This window comes from Gallus gallus, chromosome 3, assembly GCF_016699485.2.
Source record: "Gallus gallus isolate bGalGal1 chromosome 3, bGalGal1.mat.broiler.GRCg7b, whole genome shotgun sequence".
NCBI classification, from domain to species: Eukaryota; Metazoa; Chordata; class Aves; order Galliformes; family Phasianidae; genus Gallus; species Gallus gallus.
The window spans coordinates 64,445,832-64,471,429 of record NC_052534.1 but is presented as its reverse complement, the minus strand read 5'-3'; the positions used below and the strand labels follow the sequence as shown (position 1 = coordinate 64,471,429).

The 25,598-nt window shown below is 37.7% G+C and overlaps 1 protein-coding gene across 8 annotated transcripts in view; it reads right to left on the bottom strand.

The window, feature by feature from the left end:
• Positions 1 to 5,088: 5,088 nt before the first annotated feature.
• The window catches only part of HS3ST5 (heparan sulfate-glucosamine 3-sulfotransferase 5), a 197,352-nt gene continuing 176,842 nt past the window's right edge, over positions 5,089 to 25,598 (bottom strand). For all 8 annotated transcript variants that reach the window (XM_046939027.1, XM_004940296.5, XM_046939026.1 and 5 more), the window contains 2 exons: positions 11,086 to 11,224; positions 5,089 to 6,834 (listed from right to left, as the gene is read on the bottom strand). In XM_046939027.1, coding sequence (XP_046794983.1) covers positions 5,904 to 6,834; positions 11,086 to 11,192 — 1,038 coding nt within the window. In that variant the 5' untranslated portion in view covers positions 11,193 to 11,224 and the 3' untranslated portion in view covers positions 5,089 to 5,903. The remainder of the gene's footprint in view (positions 6,835 to 11,085; positions 11,225 to 25,598) is intronic.

Below are 25,598 nucleotides of genomic sequence, written 5' to 3'. Positions count from 1 at the left end.
GAAATGCCTTGTAGGCTAATTCTTAGGAATAATGAGGAAGAGAAGGTCTCTGCAATTTTATCTTATTCCTGTGATCATCTGATTTTTTACACAATATAAAAATGCACTGCTGCTTTTTTTTTTTTTTTTTTTTTTTAATTTCTCAGGTAACATAGCATTTTGTGTGATTGTTATCCTAATCCATTAAAAAAATAAAATAAAATTAGGAATCTAGATTATTCAGGTATTTTCAAGACTTGATAAGGTGCTTGAATTGCTACATTCTAGATTTCCTATAATACCTAGGAGTCAGAACTAGAAGTGAACATGATAGGTGTTAAATATTTAACATCAATTTGCAGCAGTTTAAAGTAAAGCCCATGTGGCAAAAGTAAAATTTACTGGATCTCAACTATAAAAGAACCTGTATGAGTTGCTGTACTTGTCCACTTTTGTTATCAACAAATTGGCAGGCCACCAGGGCAGACCACACGTATGCAGGTGGCAGTTTTGGGTTCCAGGATGGAAATAGAGTTAGACTTTTTTTCCCTAATCAGCACTGAGTGCAAGTTTTTCCTTCAGTTAATCCTGTGGGCCTTCAAAGCAAATTGATTTAAATGAGCCTGAAGGTGTAGCACTAACTGTCCATGGTACTGGATATGTATTGCTAATTGCTACTGATGGTAAAGATAATTACATGTGGCTACTGCTTAGGAGACTGTCCTAACAAAAAAAAAAAAAAAAAAAAAAAACAACAACAACAACAACAACAAAAAAACCTATTATTTCCTTTATCTCACTGATGCAGGCTGGCCCTTTCAATGCATGCTAAACATGTCACTTTTCCTTTTTCAAGACAAATGATGGTTTCACTTCATCAACCCTGTAAGTCCAAGCTACTCTTTTACAAAGCACTATGATACATCACAGTCATGCAAAATTGCAAAATAATTTTTTTTTTTTCTGTTTTTAAAACTTTGTTACTAGTGGAGATACACTGAGAAGCTTGGAACAGTTGGAGTGATGTTTTTGAAGATGAAGTTAGTAATAGCGCCGCTGTTCATTCCACCTCTCATGAAAGGCCTATCACTTTTTTCATATAGTAGGGAATTGTAAATTAATTCTTCTCTGTCTCTATGGGTTTGGAATAGAAACGATGCCTTCACAGTTCAACGAAGTGGAAAGTCTTTCATCATTAGAAAATCAGCCAAGGAATTGGATGGCAAAGGCCTCATACATTACAAAACAGTTGTTTGCAATTAAGGCCAGGAGTAAGATGTGCAGGAGTGTGTCATGCTTCTTTTTGTTTATTTAATCAGCCTGAGGCATAATATTAGATTATTTGAATTGGCATTGTTTCCTTGTCACGTCCTATGATTTGCTATGCTTATTTGTACACTGTATGTAATGTATCAAAGGATGACAATCCACTCAAAGTATAGACATTTCATATTTTGCTTGAATCTTGATCAATAACCAGGACATTTTCACAGAATCATTAACCTTCTAAAGCACTGACCACTGCTGGTGGTGGAAGATTATTTTAAAAATTGCTAGAGGGAATCAGCTAAGCACAAAGCCATCAACAAGATGAAATGCTGCATGCCAGAGTCTTTCTCTGCAATCAGTGGGAAAGACTGTGCCTCTCTGTGACAACCTCTGCTGATGTTTCTTTTCTGTATCACCAGACTTACATTTCAGTGAGAGCTGTGAATCACTGCATGCTTTGATGTAGCTGATACAAAGGGGAATAGAGACAAAGCTGAAAAAGAAAGAAAGCGGAGTATAAGCTAAAAAGAGTCAGGTATCTTGGTCCACATCATCTCAAGTCACACCACTGCCTCTTGTAATAGGGATCTCAGAACAGCAGGTAACTTATATACCATATGCTGAGCAAGGTGCAGCAGATGGATGATGGTGTTCTAGTCTTTTCTGTGTTTTTCTTGCACTTGTCAATTCAAGCCCTAGGAAAAAGGCTGGTATCCAGATTGATAACACATGGATGTTCTCTAAGGGCTTGACTCTTTCATCAGTGCACTATTGCAGAAAGAAGCACAATTTCTTCTCTATAATTGTAAATTAAGATAGCTGGTAGCTCCGAGTGTAGGTTTATTTTGTCTATCGTAAGGTTGTCAGAAGGTAAATCAGGCTTTAAAGACCAGATTAGCCAGAACTGATCAGTTGATAGCAGTGTGCTATGAAATATTACACATACAGCATCTTCACAAAGAAACTTGTAAACAGAAGAAAATCTACTCGTAGATAGTGATTATAGTTAGCTGGGGCACATCTCTTTTTCAGTAACATGCATAAGTCTAAAGTAACAAAATCAAGTCCTTATGGCAATCTGAGACTCATTAGATCTATATTGCCAAGGTTTTTAAAACACTTTTTCTCCTCTAGAAAGTAAATCTTACATAGCAGATTCTAAATGGCGACACTGAAATAGAAGATTAGCAGCACTTTAACTTGGTAGCCAGTTCGTTCCTTTGGAGTTGACAACTACAGTAAGATAGGGGAGGGTCAGAGTTGGGGTTACGGAAAGGTTCTTCACCAGAGGATATGGAACAGACTCCCTCAGGCAATAGTCCTTATCTTCTCCAATTAGAGGAGTTTTGGGAGCATGGACTCCCAACAGGAGTTTATTCAATAGCTATTCGCCAGCTTGGGTTTGACAAATGATTGGACTGACTTTGCAATTTTGGGCTTGCACCTTTTCTGTGGTCTGTGTGACACTGATGTCCAAAGAACATTAATGGCGAAGACCTTGGACTACTCTCATGGAATATTTTGCTGTAAACCTTGTCTCTCGTATTCTTAGTCATCAGGAAAAAAGGATGCCATTATGATATGGCAAATACATTTTCATGTTGCTTTTTTCTGCATTCCTTAAGAAAACACAGCACAATGGGTTAATGTTAAATGAATCACTGATCTCCAAATGTCAGTCCTTCAGCTATCTATATACTGATTTCTGAAAATACAATTTTAAATTTATCTTTCATTTTCTTTTATGCTGCAAATTGTTTTTCTATAGAGTTTAAATAGCAGCTGGGACAATCTGATAAAAATGCACAGAAATATTAGAAGTTTTAATCCAAACATTTATCAGAGCTATGAAGCCTGCAATTTTACAGTACAGAAAATACAAATGGTGCAATGTATTTAGAGAATTTGAATGACATATGTTAACAGCTGCAACTTCATATAACTGTGCATCACTGCAATCATACACTCAAGCGCTGAGCATTCTTCCCAGACTGAACACTCGTGGTCTGTTTGAATAGAAATGATTCACCCAGGAATTTGGAAGCAAAGCAAAGAGGCTGAAGTGAGTTATTCACAAATTGTTCCTGAAGAGGTAAATAACATAAGGTCAAAAGTTTTCAAAGCAGTTATGAATACTGCAGCAAAACCCCCATTAACCTACAAGTGTGCTTTCGGTGGTGTGTTGAATTGGTGTATTAAGAACTAGGTCTCAAATTTTCTTTTTGCTAGATAATGTCAAAAAAACTCAAGGACATTGCACTGAAGTCTCACTGAAAGTTAATCAGCATCCTACTCCTTTAGTCTTCTTAACACATTGCAGTTTCTCTGATCTCTCTTTCTTCCCCTGCTATTCCTGACTATTTCACTGTTTTTTTGTTTTTTTTTTTTTCCACCAGATCTGCCAAAGATATCGCCTACATTTCTTCATCTATCTCCAAGATTGCAAATGAGAAGCTGAAGATCAATCCAGCTGACTCTCATGAGTAATCTTTACCTTTTAAACCAGTTGCTGTGATTCTTTTTTTTTTTTTTTTTTTCTGGACAATGCAGGGAAATGTTCATTTCACATGTGTATGTTAAGGTCTGAAAAAGCTTTGGCCTAACTCATCCCTTTGATTGCAAATATGTCTCAGCCCTTTACTAGAGCTTGTAGACAGGACTACCCTAAGCCAATAAGTATCACAGAAGCCATCTGAAATCTGACAACAACTGAAGATTGTGTAAATTTTAAAATAGGTAAAGTTTTCTCTTTAAGTGCTATTGGGTGAGTTAAATGCCTCAGTCTGTACGTATGGATGTGGGCATGATAAATAGCTGTCGTGCAGGAAAACAGTGTGCAGTATTGTAGCTGCTGAGGAAAATTCCACATATGCTTTACTGTGTTGTGTTGGCAAGACTCTGAATCAGCATGAAGAAAGGGCACGTTGCTCACTGTGCTAGCACATATGATTAAAGAAACAGCAAGACAAGTAGCAATCTCTCACTAGAGATTTAAAAATCACTTATTTAGAAAACTGATGTTTCCAAATCGCTGAGCAAGTTAAACAGCCCACAGGGAAAACTTGATCTTATTATAATCTGTATTACCAACTACTCTGCTACTGTAGCTCAGAATTTTCAGATATTCTGGATACCTTCCATAACCTGTGTCCCTGTCAATCTTTAGAGGCTAGTTTTCTTTCTCTCTCTCTCTCTTTTTTTCCTTCTTAACTTAAAATGCAATTTTCAAATATTCCTACTGTTTGTCATGTTAATCCTTAAGGGTCATACAATATATAGAGTATTAAAACACCCACTTTCTGTATTAATTTCTTGTCACTTACAGAATGAAAACATGAGCTGAGCTACCTGTTTATGCCAGTACTAACAACAGTGTGGTTGTTTCTGAGCAGATGCATGTGTTATCAGATAAAAGCAGAGGTATTGAATCAGTTAAGCAATTTTCCCTGACTTCTGAAATATTACTGGCTTCCTATGATGAAATCTCTGTAGCTCTTCTAATCTACTTTGTCTGTCTGTTGTTTTGGTTTTAATGGCTGCTCTGTTTTTCTGATATACTTGATTACAGTAATCTTTTATAGTTGTTCTTTAGCCTCATGGGTTACTGAAACGGAATTAATTATTGCAAAGTGCTGTAACAGAACAGCAGTAATGTTCTTTGAGCTGCATATAACACCATATCCCCAGATGGTTGAGTTTTTTAATAAACTCATCTTCACCTCCTATATCAGTTATCTCAACTGTTCAGAAACCAAGTTTCCACACGCAACTCTTGCACAAACATGAACATGACTTGTTCAGTCTAAGGAGCTGTGTTGATATACATAAAAGAAAGGTGAATAACAGTTGTGCATATAGGTAATTTTAATCCATTCCATTTTTAAATACCACAATAAATTTAATTTTCACAATAAATTAAATAGCCATATTCAGTTTACAAAATAGAATTACTTAGTGTGAAACCAGTATTTACAAACATTGTACACTATGTACATGATGTTTGTCTTTGCCGACACTCAATCATAGAAGAAAAAGTTATTTGACTTTTTTTTGACACATGATTGACATGCTACAAGTGACACTATGGTCCATACAATAAAACAATAGTGCAAACTCACCACAGGAACTCCGAACCAATGCAGTTTTATGAGATATTAATTTCAAATCATAAGAAAATAGTACTATCCACTCTCATTGTAAAAATTCAGCATGGTATTTAAAGTGTCAGTATTCCTTCAGCAATACACATACCAAATATAGTCTGAATATTATGCTTTCTCACAGCTTCACAGACTTTTGACATGAATTTGTATGACATAAACTAACATTCTGATTAGATCAATAAGTATGTCACATAAACACTTCAAGCAAGAGGAACACTGACCCTTTTAATGGTGTCTGACTTTATTTCCTTTAGTACCTCTTTGTTCTTTGTTAGCATATCTTAAAAGATGCAACTATGTGGACGGTAAATTAACGCTAGTTACTATTCTGTAGAAAAAATTGATCCCACTGTATATTTGGTCACACACTGCATATGTACACGTATGCATGAAAAATGTTACTTTGATAACATGTCTGTGAAAAGTGCATATTTTAGCAGAGACATTACTGCATGTCTCAGATGCATCTGAAAACGTTGTATGAAGTTTAGGTCAGGGCCAGTTAAATGTCCTCCCAGTGATCTGGTAAAATTTTTGATTAAAAGGATGAAAGAACTTGCGCAATTTGGTAATGACAGAGGTGTCCACCTCTGGATGAATGCGTCCCTTGCTACCTGCCAGGCACTTATTAAAGACAATGTTAAATCGCAAGCAATAAAACCCTCTGGTGGCATTGAAGTATAAATTGTACTGACTTATCCTCGGAGGAAGATTTAGGAACTTCTCAACCAGCTGGAGTTCTGGCAGTGGTTCTGTGATGAGCCGGTCTCCATCTACAATATGAAACTGCTCAATTGGGAAATATTTTAACCATCTCTCCAGGTGTTTTGTGTAGATGCTGGTTCTCACTGCCTTATACTTAGTGTTCACTTCACAGGTATTAGGATCAATAGCCAGCTTTTCAAATTTGTAGTAAGTTTTGTTCTTTCTTTCCTTGCCTTCCAGCACCTGAGTGTAATCAGAAATAGCTCTTGTGGTGGGTTCCCTGACAATGATCAATAATTTGATAGACGAGTTCATTTTGTAAATCCTTTCAGGTACTTCCTCAGTGATAAAATATGCGGGGCTTTTCTCAATTGTTATTTGATGAGGGTAAGAAAAAGGCATTTTTTTCCGGTACCACTCAGTCCCCTTGGCATAGTTCTCATCGTTGTCAAAGAAATGAATCTCTTGAGAAGCTTTGACCACTGCAGGGTGAAGATTCAGCATCTCTAACAGTGCACGTGTGCCTCCTTTCCGCACCCCAATGATGATGGCCTTGGGAAGCTGCTGGACCAGATTGTGCAGTCGTATTTGCTCCTTCGTGGCATTGCCCTTACGGAACTCATGGAGTAGCCCTCGCTTGAACTGCAGAGCTCGCAGCGGGATTTCATCCTGGCTGCGGGGTCCAAATCGACCATCGATGGGGCAGAGGGGCTGCAGTCTGCAATCAATGGAAAAGATATTTGTAAACAGAGGGCAGCTCTTAAGGTAAGTTCACAATGCTCATAGAAACCTTCCACAATGTGGTGTCTTCAACTTGTATTTTATTCTGTCAGAGATTAGTAATTAGTGTAAATAGTTTGTTTATTCATTCTGTTATTTCACTGTGTTCTGGCTGAGTATCCCCTTTCTCTACTGTTCTGCTCAAAGGAATGCCTATTACTACTCTCTGAGCTTCTTGAACCTTACCTCACCTCTCACATTACTGATTGCTTTGAGATTGCTTAAGCATCTTTTAAAGCATTCTAAGATGAGTTTTATTTGGACATTTTGATCTTAGAATCTAGTTCATCTATGTCCAATCTTTCCAACACTTGCTCTATTCTAGTCTGTTATTTTCTGTTACTTCCCATTGTGTTGCCTTTAGTAACTGCTGATCCAGCGTTAGCTCTTTTATTGAAGAGGAGCAAAAGGGGTTAAAAACAGCCTTCCAGACATCACCCCTCAATATTTTCCATCCTGTTAAGAGTATACCCAGTATTAATCCTGGGACAGAATCAGAAAGACCAGGATTCTGAAACAGATATGATCAACAGACACACACAAAGAACAGTAAGACAAATTTTCAAAAACACATTTATTGCATCACTACAGCTATCTTTTTTATGTATTTCTTATCATCACTTGTGTTTCTTCTCAATGAACCTCCCTTGTGGTTTAATCATTTTTCTCTATTGCTCCTGCATGATGTTTGCGTTATTCTTTTGTGTTCACCTTCAATTATTTTGCATGTTTTCCACTATTCTAGTTCTTCCTTCTCATATTTCATGTTAATGAATGTAAGAAGTGATTCAGTAAGAAAAGTGTTTAAATTTGCAACAACAAATCCTTGAATAAGCCCTTACTTTCACTCCCAAACAGTACTTTGGTCATTAAAAAAACCAATATTACAGTGAAGATGAAACAGGTATGTAGAGACAGCTTCCAAAGTCCAACACAAAAAAAATCAATAAATTTGCAGAGCCATGATCTCCAAAATTAAAGACATGTAAGAACAAAGGTTGCCTAGGCAATTTTAATATGAGCTTGCTGTGCATATATATTATGATACTGTTTTTAAATTACATGACCACATGCTATTATTTTTCACAGGACCCCTGCCTCAGACGGTATACCAGATGGGCAATGCTCATTAATAGCTGTTTAGGTATTCAGTATTTATTCTGTTTCCTCAGTATGTGGCCCCTCATTCATTTACTGTATATTATTCAAACCCTTCTTTCAGAACAGAATCATTTATTTCTTTTTGGCCCTTCCATCCATCACTGCCTGTTGGAGTCTCTAATTTTACACTGATGCAAGGACAATGGACGGCTGGGACAAAGTAAAAAGGTAAGCCCCCGGCTGACCCAATAACTGTTTTCTTCACTATCTGAATGCTGAGATATACTCTGCCCAGACAGATCTGAAGAAACATCCTGGATGAGTTTGCTGGGTTCACATGAGCTTTATCTGAGTCCTGCATACTAATGACAGAGTGTGAGGACAAGTGAGTTCCTGTTGTCATCTCTTTTCTCAAGTTTACACTCTTTTCTCTTTGCTTTCTGCTGTCTACCAAGAGCCTGATTTGGTCTCAAAAATTTCATTATTGCAACATTGACTCAAACTTGGCAATAAAAAAAGAACCAAACCAAACCAACCAACACAGCAAACAAAACATCTGAAAATAGTGTCTTAACTTGACAGTGGTACAATTCAGTCAGGCTGTGGTGGGATTGTTAAATGTCATTCTGCAGTAAGGAGGTGACAGTTACGAGCATATAAAACAGAAGCTGCAATCCCTCTCTAAGTTCTTCTCTTCCCTCTCCTTCTGTGTATTTGTGATTTGTTTTCAAGCAAAAATGTTCCACAACAGCAGTTCCAGATGCATCTCAACTAATTTTATCTCTTTTCCTCAAAAAAGATAGCACTGCCTTCAGTATAGCACAACAGCTTGTCAAACAGAGTTGTTTCCTTTAGAAGTAAACAAATACTCAAGATATCCTCTAGCCTAAGAGAAGGATTGGATGTTCTTTAAAGTCCTTCCTCAACATTTTACATACCATTACCCTTTCCCCTTTCTTCTCTCCAAACAATAGAAATGTCCTATAAAAGATCTTGACTTTCTTAAGATTAAACAGACTGTCACATCTTGGTAGCTGAATCCTGAGATGCAGCTATTTACTATGTTAATATTTTTGCTTTTCTGTGTCTTATTCCTGAGAAAATCCAGTGTAGAGCAGTTCATCTCAGAAAAATGTTCCTGCCAAGGAGCTAAGCAGCTAGAAGATGGCTGGGCAATCTTAACAACAAATAGTGATGCTGCGTGCACTTTCTCTCCTGATCCAGAATAGTTGCTAATTTGCTTCCAAAGCAGATGTCATAGTGATAAAATGTTACAAGTCTGGTTCCAGGAGTTCAAAACATCAAAATTGGGTACGGAGGCTCCCCACAATTCCAATGAGAAAGTTAAACATCTTGAAGACTCACACAAATTTTCTCAGAATTGTTAGGGATAAACTTTGGCTGAGCTTCTACAGATGAAGTAGCTCTGTTCATCTGTGATCTGAAGGACAGGAGCCTCTTCTGGAGGGAGGTACTCAGCTTATGACTCGGTGAATCAGATAAGCTATTGCTAATTTCCTAAGGGAACTCAAATAATTCATGAGACATTTCCTGCAATGAGAAATACCCAGCTCTCTTGTTCAAGTTTAGCTTGGGTCATAGTGTGGCAGAATATTTTCAGTCTGTTCATCTGTCTCATGCTTTCTATATATTCGCTCTTTTTCATTCATTCTATGCTTTCTCTCTTTTTTTTCATAATGAGTCCAAATAAAGGACTTCTTTTTTGGCAGTGTGGTATTTTACACATTGGGTAATGGAAGAAAATGAAACAGGGTTTTACTTCCAGCAGCATTATATATGAAAATGGTAGAATTCAGTGCCACAGGAGGTCAGTGAGTCAAATATTGTGGCAAGATAATTTTATGGCCATCAGTAAATTCTGAAGATGTGCAAGCGTAGATAATAGCATAAGGTTAATTAGATTTTATGCCTCCCTGTATAAAACATGTTGTTTCAGGGACTAATAAGGAATTCTGAGTCCATTTCCAGAATCTCTGTAGTCATAGTGAAGTTTTCACCTCTGAAGTATCAGAGATGCTTTGACCACCAGGGGAAGAAAACTATAAATCTTGGGGCCTAATTTGCAATCCATTTAGTCCTAGTAGACAACATGGTCCCCCCTCTTCTTCTGAAATTGGGTTATGCAACTGAAGAAGGCAGCCATTGACCTGAGATGGAGTACAGTGGATGCTAGATATTGTAGTGTCATAGTTTTGAACTCAACTAATATTTTCCATCATTTAAAAGAAGACCACTAAAGCAACATTAGCACTCAAAAGCTATTTACCAGTTCTGGAAATCCTGATGTCTTCATTCGTTCATTCTTTCAAAACAATCTTTTCTACCCTTTGTATAGGACCTATCAGAGCAATCCTGGACCATTGTGAAGGTGGCAGAAAAAGCATGGTCATTGCAAGTAGCACCACTGTCACACTGTCAATAACCAGTCAAAATTCAACCTGATCAAAAGTGTCAAATACTTTTTGATTTCCTCTCCTGGATTTTCTACTGCTTCCCAGGAAATCACTTGCAGAGACTACCTTTTTATTTGGCACTTTCAACTCCAGAAGATACTGGCTAATTAATGTAAAATTCTCAAGCCCTGCAGCAATCTTTCAAATGAAATAGTATTTAAAACTTGATGAGCTACTCTGCAGACTCATACTTAATTTTAACTGCCACTGTAGCACATTAATTGCTTGCTCATAAATTTAGGAAGATGATGTATAAATATATCAAAACTGTTTTGCTGAAAGTAGAGGTCAACGTACAGATGCGCAGAGACAAAAAATGAGCTACTCTAATGATATTTTTACTGGATGTTGTTTTATTTCTTCTCTGAAAGTAAGTGTCAGTGTGCTTAGAATACCAATGGACAGATAGAAATACTTTGACAGGGATGACCTGCAACTTTGTTTTCCTATTCTACAGAGGGAAGGAAAGAATAATGAAAGTCAGTAGTAGAGTGGTTGGTCTTTCTGTGAATGAATAGAAGCTAAAAAATGAAAAAAGAAATAGATCCCCTAAAGAAAAGCTCACGCAATCTGAGTTCATTTGCAATTAAGAGAGTGGATACTGAACAACTTACCTATCCAAGCTCCCAACTCTGGCAACTAGATATAGGAGACTTCCAATAGCAAGGCTGCCCAGCACAAAGAGCTTCTGTCTTAGCAACACCTGCTGTTTGAATAGCATGGCCCTCCATCAATCTTCAGGACTTCTTCAATCTGCAGAGAGAAGAACACATAAAGCTCTCATCAGTAAGCAATATGCAGTGTAATGTTTAGTAACATGCCCTCCATCAGTTGCAGATGACTGAGTCACATTGCCAAAAATCTTTGCAAACTATAAAATTAGTAGTTAAAACTTTGTTTACTAGTCTTTCTGTTTCCCACATGGCAACACCAGGCAGTGTATCTGGGCTGGAGAGATAATTCTGAAAGTAAGATTCAGCTCCATACATTAGAGTTGTCTAAAAGCTACACTGAAGGGCTTGGCTTTGTAGACTTGTAATAAGATCAGACACTGGGCTTGCAGATCTTGCGCCCACAGTGTGTGGGACCTGCTTACTGTGCTTCTATTATATTTTTAGAGAGTGAGCTGGACAAAAATCAGTGTCTTTCCCAGTCTGTGCCAGCAAGCTTCTGGTGGCAGATCTGTGAAGCGTGCAGCTGAGATGGACACAAGGACATTTTTTTAACAGTAGTACAAAGGTAAATGTGTGATGTATCTTATCAGGTCTCTTAATGTGTCAATTTAAGCTGCTCTGTGGAGAGTTACTTAAACACCACATCTGACTGACACCAGTACTGGCTTTAATTTCAAGGCCTGATGCAAACTTGAGCTATGCATACCCATACTCATCTCCAGATTGCAGCAACAAGCATGGACTTATGTTTCCTTTTATGATATGTGCCAGAGACTACTAAATCAATATAGTTTGCTTGAGAGAGAGTAAATTTTCTTCATAATATCTCATAGAGTGATATGATTTGAATTTTTGATGAAAACAACCCTGTTAACATGCTGATATTTTGACTGTTGCAGAGCAGTTCTTACTCTAAGGACTTTCCATCTTCTTGTTACAGCAGAGACACCTCAGTATGAAGCTGCAGGCAGCTTCCTTCCTGAAAAAGGAAGTGTATACCTTTTATAAACAAAAGACATTAATTTTTGAGCTGTGAGGAAGAGTTCAGATGACGGGCTAGATCTGCAGCTCACCAGTCTTTCCTTCCCAGCACTGATCTTTCCACATTAGAGTAGCTGTCATTATTCCCCACTGAGTTTCTATTTTCTCTTTCATCCCTAAGCCTGCTATCATTCCAACCCTCTGCCATGATTAGGGCTGCCACCCTCCAGCTCAGGCTGTCTAGGGCCCTATTCAACCTGGGCATGGACCCCTCCAGGGATGGGGCATCACAGCTTCTTGTGGCAGACTGTGCCGGGGCCTTACCACCCTCTGAGTAGAGCTTCTTCCTGACAACCAGCCTAAATCTATCCTCTTTTAGTTTAAAGCCATTCCCCCTTGTCCTATCACTCACTATCTCATGTAAAAAGTTCATCCCCCTTTTGCTTATAAACTCCCTTCATGTACTGGAAGGCTGCAACAAGGTCACACTGGAGCCTTCTCTTCTCCATGATAAAGAAGTCCAGCTCACTCAGCCTTCCTACATAACAGAGATGCTCCAGCCCTCTGAGTGCCTTTGTGGCCCCTCCTCTCACACTCCAATAGCTCTACATCTTTATGTCCTATCAGTCAAATTAATGCTTTAATCACCAAATTGATTTTCTCGATATATAAAACCAAAATAAACTCATTCATATTCTCACTGCCTAGACCAGGGAATATTTAATGTATTATGTATGTATTATGGAGCAGTTTCTGTTGAAACTGTCTTTTGTTGTTTGTTTTAGTTTAGTTTAGTTTTGTTTTTCCTTCTGAATTTTAACTGTATTTATTTTGAGTCTTTTTTTTTATGTCAAGACTCTAATGTTTTAATGCTAGTAAAGCTCACTTTCTTTTTTTCCCCAACCCTTGGACTTACATCAAGTCAGAGAGATTATTACAAGCACACATTTGTATACAGAAGCAGGGTGGTTAGTATTCGTACAAGATGTGACAGATATGGGTGTCCACTGATAAACAGAGGCTGCAAATGTTTATTTGCCCTGCCCATGCTGTTAAGTTTTTGGCCCAGGAAACTCTCACAAGACCCTACTATACACTTTCGGAACCAGCACAAGCCTAAGACTGTACAGCCCCAAAAGTCAGTATGCCTGTAGCCTTCCTGCATTAGTGCTAGGTGAGATGTACGGTATGGATATAAGTCATTCCATCATGGTTGTCATCAGGACGGTAAAATAGTCAGTTCTGAGCACATTTTACTTACTGCTACAGAGAAAGCTTTTGTAAGTCCAGCCCATCATCTCTACCTTGCAGCACTGAAGCCTTGAGTCTGGCTGAGTCTGTGACACTTCCAGTGTGCTAGAAGCAGTAGTAACTCTTTATACAGCCAGGTCATGGCTGTATACATACAGAACAACCTGCTTTTCACATAGATATACAAAGGTCTATAATAAGAATTTTTAGGTAAGATGCTTATTATAACAAGAATCACATAAAACAGAGTAAAAGGAATTTGCAATATTAAGACAGAATAAGTATCATACTTTAAAAATAAATAAAGAACAAAGGTAGAGAGAGATTAAGTGATTTGTTCAAGGTCACAGAGAAAACCTACAGTACTAGTGGAATTCAATTTGAGATGTCTGTGTTCCTGTCTAGTGCCCTAACTATGTGATAAACTTTTATCTTTTTTTTTAGTATATTTTTAGCTGAATCTTATTAAGAAAAATGTGCATATACTGTTTGTGCTAATACACAACTGCTGTTTATTCTCTTAATTATTTAATTAAAAGAGGAGGTGGGAAAGAAATCATAATAACAATGATACAAAACTTTCATAGTTTTCCAGGTTAAAATCCTTCAGTGCTGCTCTTTCTAAGTAATAGTATCATGTCAGTGTTATAATTGTTGGTTCTGAACTTCCTTTCTCACAAAGCATATACAGACCTCTCTACACGGAACTAAAGTGTTGGCAGCATGTCCTCCCTCATGCATACTCTCAGACTCCTGTTAATTCCTGCCTGCAGGTCTCCTTGAAGCTGTGAAGGTCACCAGGCCATAATGAAATCAAATTAAAGACAAAATCAAAGACAAGCTATTTTAGGAAGTAGATTCCACAAGGTCTTATTCCCTCCATATTCAGGCGTGCAGTAAAATTCAGTGCAAGAAGAGAAAAAAATGAACAATCGCGTTTGCACTGTGTATGTACTTGAATGTATTTCCACGTACTGAAAACTTTTTGACAGAATAACAGGTATTGAACACTCACTGGAAATGCATATGCAACATTATTTGTTTGCTTACGTAATTTTTGTTATCACATTCAGCATCTAATTTAAAGTCCAAGGAGGAATTATTATTCTTGTGAGGTTCTGGCTAATATAACACCTTCCTCAGACTTTAGTTGTTTTCATAAAACTAAATTTAGAAAAAATTGTATTTCAGCTTCAGAAATGGCTACATCTTGCCATAGATATACAGAGACAGAGGAGAGGACAGAACTGTTTAGGCCTTGGGGTTAATGCGACCAGAATGTGATTAAGGTGAAGGTCCCTAAGGCAAAAATGTTGCTGAAGACTAACACATCAACACTTTAGGACGGAAGAAATGAAAATTCTGGGACACACTGTAGGCTGCACAAAGTTTACCATAGGGAATATGCACTTTTAAACTTAATAAGAAGCTGGAAGGCAAGATAAAATGTAATACAAAGCGACAAGACTTTAGCAGTTATTTGAAGCAAATAACGGTTTTAGTTTTGGGATTTTACTGCCTGTTATGGACCATGACTGAACTGACACACCAGCTTCTGAGCAGCAGGATGAGGCTTGGGGAAGCACCAGGCAGAACTGATGTTGAATGTGGAACCTTCTACCAAAGGAGACAACAGTATACTGCTGCACAGTCCAGTGGGCTTACATCACAAATACCATTCCTGAGCAATCTAATTAAATATGCAAATACAGGAGGAAAGTCACTTCCTGGATACCCAAGAGATAATCTGCAATGCATAAGAACACCATAATTCACAACATAGAACTTGTAATTTCTAGAAATGCAACTGTATGCAATATCATGTACAGGAAAAAAAATAGGTAAGCTACTTTGTGAATTGCAGATGAACAGCTGATCTAACTTGTTAGATTAATATAGTTATGTTAAATTAATAAGCTTCATTTAGTATACTGATATGAATTCATCATCCAACCCCATTTGCCATGGAGGAATACAGGTGAAAAGAAGGTGGTTGTTGAATGAATTGCAAAGAGAAGATAGGGAAGAAGACCATGTAGAACTATAATGATAACACCAACAGAAAAACAGATGCACTCTTCTTGGCGAGGTGATTGTGGGTAAAGGAAAACATTGCACAAGCTGGCCAAATAGAGTAAATTTTTTAAGAACTCCACAAGTTAGTTTTAGGGTCAAGTTAGGTCAAGGCCAAATTAAGTTCCAATTAAAGATGGAAAATATGAGTAAAATCAAAAGACTTACCAAGACTTGTCAGATATGTATTTAAGTGAAAGGAACGTGTTAAGGGATACTGTGCTGACAAAATCAAGCAACAGCATCATTCACTTCAGTGGCTATAAAGGACCTGAAATGGCAATCCAGCAGAACAAAAGGAAAGAGAGCAAAATGAGTCTCATCACAGTAGATGCCAATTAGATTGAAGAAGATTTATGGCTTAAGTTTGATTTTAAGAGGCAGAGATCCCATGATATTTCAAAAAATGAAATTCAGGACTTCCAGAATTTTTCAAGACATAAACTCAGTGGCAATGAAATAGATGGACATCTGTGAGAAGGAAACAATTATGCCCCTACATGTCACTACACCACATCACTAACTAAATGAACTAAAATTTCAGCGACTAAATAAAAATCTTATTTCACTGGTTAAATTAAATGGGAGAAGATGGAAAAACAAAACAAACAAACAAACAAGCAAACAAAACAAATAATGTAACTGACAATGATACCACCACTGATAGAAGTTTGAATTTGATAACATAACAAATTTTCCAGAAGAGCTGAACCCAGAAGCTGTTGCTATACTCACCTATTCCAAATAAACTGACAGGGAGACAGAAAAACAACCAGAATATTGTTTTAAAATGATCAGAAGAAGATTTTTGGACACAGATAGCAAAGAAGAGAAGGTCCTATTGATAAATGAATGATGTGCAGTTGATAATGAGGAGAAGTATAAGATAGTAATATTTAAAGCTTTGATAAGCAGATTGTTGAGAGAGTGTTTATGGAGTAATGTGGCAATCAAAGTGAAGTACAAATCATAGGAAACTATACACAAAGAAGACTGAAGAAATAATAAATAGGATATTTTTTAAAATTGAATTTATCAATGAGTTGGCTTAGATTATTTTTGTTTTACACACCAGCAGGGGTCATCTGCTGACCAACAAATATTTGTCTTCGTGCACTGCATAAATATTTTTGAATTTATGTGGGAATCAAACATAGTGACTGAGAAAACAAGTCACGGAGCTCATCATTTGGCACTTTTCTATTTCTCTTGCTTTTGCATTATGTCTCTTAAATGTTAACTACAGCTTCTTGCATTTGTCACTGTGACTAAAACTCACATAAATCAAGCACTTAGAATTCATCTGGGAAAGCAAAACAAGGTGTTTGGGAAAGGAGGGAATTTATCCCTCAAAATGTGGGCATCAGCTCATCAGCTCACAATCTTCATACTAAGGCAAGAAAAGCATCATACTACTGATCTTCCTTTAGCCTCCTCCAGTTTCTCCTTCCCCTTGTGCTAGCTTGCCATTAAAAAGTGTCAAGTGGTAAGGATAAGATACACACCCTCAGCATTTTTTTTCCAGTACCTTCTCATACAGTTTAGAGCTACTGTACTATGTGGAGAGTATTAAAAAGTTGCAATAATTGTGATAAAGCAGAACGTGATCTTTTACTAGAGAGAGGATTTTTCATTCCTACAACCATTGAATAGCCTAAGAACTGGTAGAATTTATCCTCTTTTTTTTTTTTTTTTTGACCAAGTAACATTAAACAGATAATGGAAATGGAAAGTTTTGAATATACCAGTTTTCACTAAGAAGGACAAATGCTGAACCTGTAGAAAGGAAATTTCAATTACAGTTTTTCAGAAATCTTCCTTATTGATTCATACTTTCAATATCAAAAATGAATTTAATTTGGATGAGTAATCACAGTGTTTCCTTTTTTTTTTTTTTCTCTCTAGCATAAGTACTACTGAGTGAAATGGGATGAAATAACATTAGAACACATTTCAAGGCCTGAAGAAAGAGAAGATGGAAACTCTTTCACTACAGGGAACAAGTTCACAGATTCACATAAATGTCTCTGCCTTCTAAGCATATCCTTTCCTCCTCGTAACTCATACTGACTGAAACAGTGGAGCAGAAAATGTCAGCAAAGATGACAGAAAACAGTTGTGGTTGCAGATAAACTTTAACATGAAGATTTCCTATAATCTTATGCCACTGCTGTGACAATAATTTAAAATTATCTTTTCCTATCTGCTATTGTAGAATTTTGACATTTACAACTGCCTTTAAGCTGCCCTCAATGCCAGTTCTCTGTATAATGAAGTGGTAATATATGCTTTCTCTAAAAAGGCTGTTTTACTCTGAGAGACCATCCACAGAATCAACACTTATATGCATAAATTAGATAAGAAAACACATGCTCCTTTGGCAAAAGTTAGCACATTATCCGTGCTGAAGGAAAGCATTTGTGATTTGTATCCCAAGCCCCTCATGGTTGACTTGGGTGTTACACCTGGATATCTGATCCCTACAGAGGATGGTAATGGCTGTTTGTTCAGCACACTACTATTTAACTCTCGGCATCTCAGTACTCATCTACATGTAGTTTTACTATACCTAGATAAACAGTGTGCCAAATGACAGCAGTACAGAAGCCTGTTAAGAGCACTTAATCTCCCTTATTTCTCAGTCTGACCTTTTTTCTTTATTATTTTCATTTTTTAGTCTTAATGAAGGACATCAAGCAAAGTGGTGATAAGGAGAAAGAAACAACTCCAAAGCTGGCTATTGCCTATGCGCAGCCCTTTGCCAAACAGATTTGCTGCCAGATTGTCTGGGTAGTTAGGAATCTCAGACGCTCTGATGCCCTTGAGGTCTCAGACACAGCTGCTTAGGAAAACTGCTTTATTGCATCTGAACTGGTGAGGCAGGCGGTTGCATTCTGCTGAAAGATGACCAGGCTACCATGTTCCATGCTTAGCTACAGTGCTCCAGGAAAACTTCCAAGTGTATAGGTCTTAATAGGATTTCATTAGTTCAAAATACATGTGCCTGTCTCCTTGCCAGCTTCCTGACTATATTACCCTGCACTGCTCTTCATGGAGTACAAGATTAATCTGATAGGGTTAGCCCTTTTCTTCAAATTAATGGTGTTTCCCCAGCAACTCTCCTCTTTTTCTTCTGAAATGATGACCTTTCTTGTCTGCTTCATTTCTCAGGAATGTTGGAGCTGATGACAGTGAGTTAGGAAACCTGTGGAATTGGATTGCTGACTGTGTAAAGTTTATAATAGATACTAATTTGACACTCCTCAGAAGAGAATACCAGCCTCATCTCTTCCAGCTGGCATTATGGCAGCTGAAACCAAAAATAGCCATCAAAAGGAAAAATGAGGTTTGAGGAGCAAAAGACAGTGAAATGGAAGACAGAGGACTAATGACTGCAAAAGTTGGGAAGGAAATCATAAAAGGAGGCCAATAGCACTGTCACAATAGCAGTAAACAGTTTTTTTTTTGTTGTTGTCACTGTTATTATTTATTTATTTATTTTTAATTCTGTCTGGGAAAGAGTAAAACAAGATTATGAGTCCTCAGAGAGAAAGTTAAGAAGGAAGATATCCAGAGCTATCTTCTGACCTTCCTTTAGAGTACTACATTTGTCACAAACAGTTTTGATGCATTGAATGGGATGTAAAAAAGGCAGAGTTGTATTGTTTAGTATGACTCAGGGTGGAATAAAATTACAACTTTTCATACACTTGTAATCTTAAAAAGCTCTTTACCACTACTTTGACATGCTTGTGGTCTATTACACTTCTTTTTTTCCCCCATACTGGAAAAATTTTCCTTTCCCATATAATTTCGTATTTGAAATTAAACATGTGAAAGACTCTGGAGATTCTGTCATTAACTGCAACCTGGTAGACAATTTTAGTTAACTCTCAGCTATTACAGTAGCAAAATCCAGATGGTCTCCTGCAGCTCCCCTCAGCAACATTTTCTGTGATTTTCCTTTAAAGAAGCAAAACTGAATTGCATGTAAAACATTACTAGGAGTGAAAAGCACTGATGGGGAAACTAACAGCAAAAACTTATCCAAGCTGCAAATATATTTTGCTGGTACACTGCATTTTCAGTAAAGAAAAAGAAAAAACTAAAAAACACCTAAGTAGGTTTTCCCCATGGCTTTTGCTCCCCAGTGAAAAAACAATTCCAGTATATGAGGTAATACACACACACATGCATGCGGGTCTATAGGAACATGTTATCAAAAATAATTTATGCATCTCTTTGCAGAGAAATCTTTGTCCTTGCATTCCATAGATAGATGCACTGGCCTAGCTACAGCACTGCCAATCCCCATGCTATGTGCAGTGGGTAATACCTATCGCCTGCACATCAGTGTCTTGCTCTCGCTGCTAAATTGAAGAAATCAGCAGTGACAAAAGTCCTTTTTTTCTACAAGTGATGTAAATGTCCAGGTGCAGTGGAATGTTACTGCAAAATACCACAGGGCAACTGAATCTATTTTTTTTTTCTTGTGGTCCTGTTCTTTTGCTTCTGAACAGTGCTACTGGTAGCCTTGTCTCTCTGACCACACCTCTGTGATCGTACTATTAATTTTCCCTTTTCTCTCCATACATTTCTGTGTATTTCTATGTCATGGCATTCCATGGGATTTCTGTTAGGGGAACAGAATTTTGAATAATTGATCCCAAAGTCCATTAGGTTAATTTCCAAAATGTAAAATCAAAACGCGTCTTCCCCTGTAAGTCGTCAACATAACACTTCTCTAAGTAGTGCCACTTATTTTAATGAGGAAATGCAAGTGAAAATACCAATGCCAGTTTAACCAGGGACTTGTTATAACACCTCTGTGAGAAAGGGAGACCTATTAACAGTTTTCTCAGAAAATGAAAGAGCTGTGATTTTCTACTGTGCATGTGTTTTAAAGGCCAATAATACACTGCAACACTGCCCGAGTGACAGCTTACAGCCTCCGTCTGGGAGGAGAAGAAAGGGGAAAAGGAGAGACAGCTCATATCTGTGCAACCAGGTGTAACAGGGCTGCTTGGTGCTGGAGAGCTCCTTATAAACAAGCTCTCTGCTCACTGAGCAGTCCTGCTTCCCACACACTGATCATTCATCTTTCTCCTGTGTCAGCTGCAGAAGTAACTGCTATCTTGGGGGTGTATACATGTATCCAGCTTCTCAAATATGCCAGTTCCATGGCTTTAAATAGATACATATAAATATATATAGAAAGTCAACCAAAACCTCTTTGTGCATCCTTTATTGGTGGGTCTCTGCGGCAGGAAGGATGTTAGTAGTATATGTTTCTGATCTTCATCAGCAGTCACTTGAAAAATTATAGACAGGCTGCTCCTTTCCTAGCATGAAACACCTTCTCTGTCCATTTCTTTTAGAGTAACTTGAATACTTTAGTGTATTTTCATGGTCCTTCTCTTATTCAGATTTCACAGTAAAGCAGCTGAATTAGCCTGTTAGACTTTATCTAACTATCCACTCCATGGAACACAGAGAATCTAATCCTTTCTCTGTGAGTGCTTTCAACTTAGAATAACTTTTTTATTTATTTTAATTTCATTCTTTTTATCCTGACCAGCATAACATCAGACATCACATGGACCATCCATATTTTTAGATGCTGACAAATTTTACTTGCATGGTAAGATATGCTAGAAAGGATGCCACAGTGAAGGGCCATCATTTGCATGCCATGTAAGTTAGCTGTGAATCAGTGAAAGAAAAGAGAGAAGCAATGGATTTGGCAAGATTTAAAGCTCTGATGATTTATCCAGGAACTTGAAATGAACATTGACCTGTGCCACATCTGTAGTGGCCATTGGTCAAGATATCTGTCTGGTTTGGTTGCGTTGGTCCCTGACACTTATTTACAGAACCTATATTCTTTTGAGATCATGGCCTGGTTGCAGCCTCTACACTGACTATGTCACACAAATGTAGAAAGCTGTTAAATTGTCTGTACAATTCCAAAAATATTGGTTGGCTGAGAATTAACTGTAAAATATCTCAATATTTTGTTTAATTGGCTTTGAAATGTACAAAAACACCTCCACATGTAAACTTGTATTCAAAAGCAACTGGTTAATAAGTATACAAGAAAGCTAAACTAATTCTATTTACCTGTGAAAATATGAATTCTACTTATAACTTGTGCAGACATTAAAAATGTCTCTACAGATGGAAGAGTTGGTCTAACAATGAAAAAAGTGTATTCACAAATAATTTATTTGTCTATTGGTGGGGGAAAAGAAGAGTTAATAATTTATTTGGTCAATAGTATTTAATCGTCAATATAGCTGGTATAATAATTTATAAATTTACTGATGAATAATTTATTCATCAATTGATGGTAGGAGGAAATTAATGAAGCAAACAATATTCAAATAACACTTGATAGGCTTTCAGGCCTAGGTAGGGCAGATGTGGAAGTTTGGATGGACTTCATTCTTCACCCTATGACAAGATCTGTATCAGTGCAGTGTATCACTGAAGTGCAGCTGTCCTGAAGCTGTTTCTGTAGCTTGCTGGGTGGTTTCTCTGTGTGCCTTTGGTGACTGTGGGAAGCTGTTTGGAAATTCCTCATGACCTTAGTTATTGCTGCAGTCCAACCATTTGCTTGCAACGCACAGCAGCAAGGGTTGCAGGTGCCAGTGCAGCCGTTCATCAGGTTGAAATCTGCTGCATAGTTGAGAAGTGCTGTACCCTGACTGTGGACACAAAGTAGGAAGCAGAGGACTTCTTGCAGAAAACCACAGGACACTGCCCCCTGTTTCCAGACAGACTGAAAAAAATAAAAATTAAATCTCCAAGACAATCTTGGAGAGAAAAAAAAAAAAAAACAACTATTTTATTGAAAGGGAAATCACCAAACTCACGAGATTCACAGGAGAGCCTAAAAGTCTGTATGTGTAACTGAATTGTGCTGTGCATGAGCTCAAACAACAAAGTATTAATAAGCAAATAGTTGAAAATAATTCCCTTGACACCTCATCTTTTCAAAATGTGATTTCACAGGCTTGGTACTGTGATTGCCAAAATAATTTCAAAGCAAATCTTATTTGAAGGCAATTTTTAGATTTTTGTGATTTAATAATGTCTTTCCAATATGGCTGTTTGAGGGGGAAGCACTGAGGTGTAGCATTCAGAAACATCACATTGCTTTCAGGTAGAATCCTCTGGTTTACTGAGACTGCCTTGTTGCCGCTGAATGGATGCATAACAAATCCATTCTGAACATTAAATGTGAGCTGCAGCAGAATACCATTAATAAAAATATTTTCAAAATGGCTTCTCTAGTGTTATAAACTCACATTGTAATAGCTGTCATAAAAACACAAATACAAACATGATGATTTGAACAGTTTTTTTTTTTTTCTGTTTTGAATGGGCTATGTTTAATGGCAGATATATGTGTAGTTCAGGATGAAAACAGATGCTATTTGTGAATAGACTACATGGAGGAATCAGCTGGCTTATATCCTCCTCTCAATTGCTAACAGGGTTTTTCCACTCTTTGTTCCTTTGTTAACTATAATCTGCAAGCCTGGAAAAAAAAAAAAAAAGAGTGAAAGTTTATGAATTATACACGGTCACAGAGTTTATTAGTGCTCCATGCTCAGACTCTTGGGAGTCACTGGAGGAAGAGCTTTGAGCAATATCCAAATTTTCAAATGGGTTCTCCGTTTCTTTATCTCATTCAGCTTTTGATATAATGCATAAATTATTTAGCAGGACTACCATTATTTTGTTAGCTTGCATTGTCCTCTGGCACCACATCTACAGAATTATATTCATTTTGCATTTGCAATTGCTAGACTTAAAAAAATCAGTTAATTCTTACTTTCTTCAGCCCTCTCATTTAGTATAATGATATGTGATGGAATGGAATGGAAAAAAGAATTCCACTTTGGCCTTGAACTCTGAATATTCTTCTTGCTGCCATTTCACCATTTGTAACTGAAGTTTATATGGGAAATTTTTCTATTATTTTCATTTTTATTCCTCCAGAAGGGCTGCTTCAAAAATAATGCTTTCTGTTTTATTAAGTTGGCACACAGTCTCAAAGATGTCAGAGGTTGAACTTTCCCACCAGTATTCCATTACGTTTTGTTGCTGTGTGACAGATGGCAGTAGAGGGGCAGTCAGACAGAATGGCATAAACTCTTAGAATCATAGAACCAGAGAATCCTAAAAGCTGGAAGAGACCTCTGCTCTGAAGACTACCCAGTCCATCTGCCCTGCAATGAACAGGGACACCACAGATAGATCAGGTTGCTCAGGGCCTTATTCAGCCTCACCTTTAAAGTCTCCAGGGACAGGGCATCAACCACACCACTAGGCAACCTGTTCCAGTGCCTCACCATTCTCACTGTAAAAGCTTTGTTCCTTATATCTAACCTAAATCTACCCTCCCTGAGCTTGAAGCCATTTTCCCTTCTTCTATCATCACAGACCCTGCTAAAGAGTCTGTCCTCTTCTTTCCTGTAGATACTTCTTTCCCTTTAGATACTGAAAGGCCGCTATTAGGTCACCTCAGAGCCTTCTCTTCTATAGACTGAACAGCCCCAGATCTCTCAGTCTGTCCTCACAGGTGAGGTGTTCCATTCCATGGATCACTTTTGTGGCCCTTCTCTGGACACACTCTAACAAGTTTATGCCTCTCAAACATAGACATCTGACATGGAAGTGCAGATGAAGCAAAGGTGGTGAATTGAATTCCTCCAAGTGGAAAAAATGGCATGCATAGACAATCATTGGCATTTGTTGGATGTTTACTGTGACCAAACAGTGGATGTGAGCATAGTGAAGCGGTTGGTGTTGTGTTTCAGCAATGTCAACAGCAGCAGTATGTCATCTTCCATTGATGCAGATTTTTATGAGCAGATCATGAAGGCTCTTGAAGGCATTACTTTTGGAGTGACCGATGTACATTTCTCCATATCACAAATATACCATGAAAGCTCTGGTGAATTATCTGCTATGCTGGTTAAGTTCAGAGAAGGATACTCTTTTACATACTTTAAGTTCCAGAAGTTTAATTTTGAAGTAGTTCATCTCTTAGCCTCTCAGCTGAAATTGAAGAAAGTAAAGGTGACTCTACTTGCTTTTCCCACTAGGACATGCAATTTCTTCTTAAACAGTTATTGTAATTGACCCCCTCTTGTTTTACACTTATAACATGCTCATGCCCCTTTTTTCCATGATGTATCACAGTTTATCCTGGTGGAAGACTATCCACACCTTTTTGGTGCAAGAACAGACTCAGTTACATTGATACAATATAGTTCCCCTTCTGCTGGGAACTACAATGTAGGCCATCCATCCCCTTCTCAGTGCTTCTCTGCCAGAGGCCCTTTTACTAAAGAGGAGGAAAAATGAGGAGCTCTGGTAAAAGAGTGGTTTCTGGCCATTTATATTCGGGTGTGGTTCCCCTTGTGCAAAGGAGACCTGCAGATATCTGTTTACAAATCCCCATCCATGAGGAGGTTGCCATGCTGAACAATGCACTGTGAGAACCAGAGGAGATGCTGAGTGGTGGCACTGGTTCATATGCAGCCCTGTCAGGACAGAGACTGACAGTGCTCAAGTGAATGGTTCGCCTCCCATCCTTTCTGCAATATGTTCAGTTTTCTCAAGTGTAAGATCACAGACCAAAAGAAGGAAACAATATTATAGTATTAACTAGGATGATTTCACTAGTATCAGATATGAAATATTCCATCAATTTCTTTCAAATAGCAGAATCCTCTCTGCAGGTTAACTCAACCCTTCCATCTTTGAAGATGATTCTCTCTAGACTCCATGAAAAATCTTGCTGCTAAATAACAACCTTATTTTTCATTACAAGTATTTTCTTTCTTATATACCAATGTCCTGTATTACTTTTCCAAGCAGTTCTCATTCTTGGGAGTGGCAAGCACTTTTACTCATGTAACTGTATTGATTGTATTGTGTATGTCCAAATTTAATGTATGTAGTAGTCTGTGAGACTGAGTACCATTGATTACAAATAAAATACAAGAAGGCGGGATGATGTCAGTGAACAGGTTGTTATCAACAAAGTCAGACACTGGACAGCATGATATGAGATAGAGTACCTCTTCTATTGGAGTTACTGGTCTTACTGTCATCTGTTTAATAGCTACCTA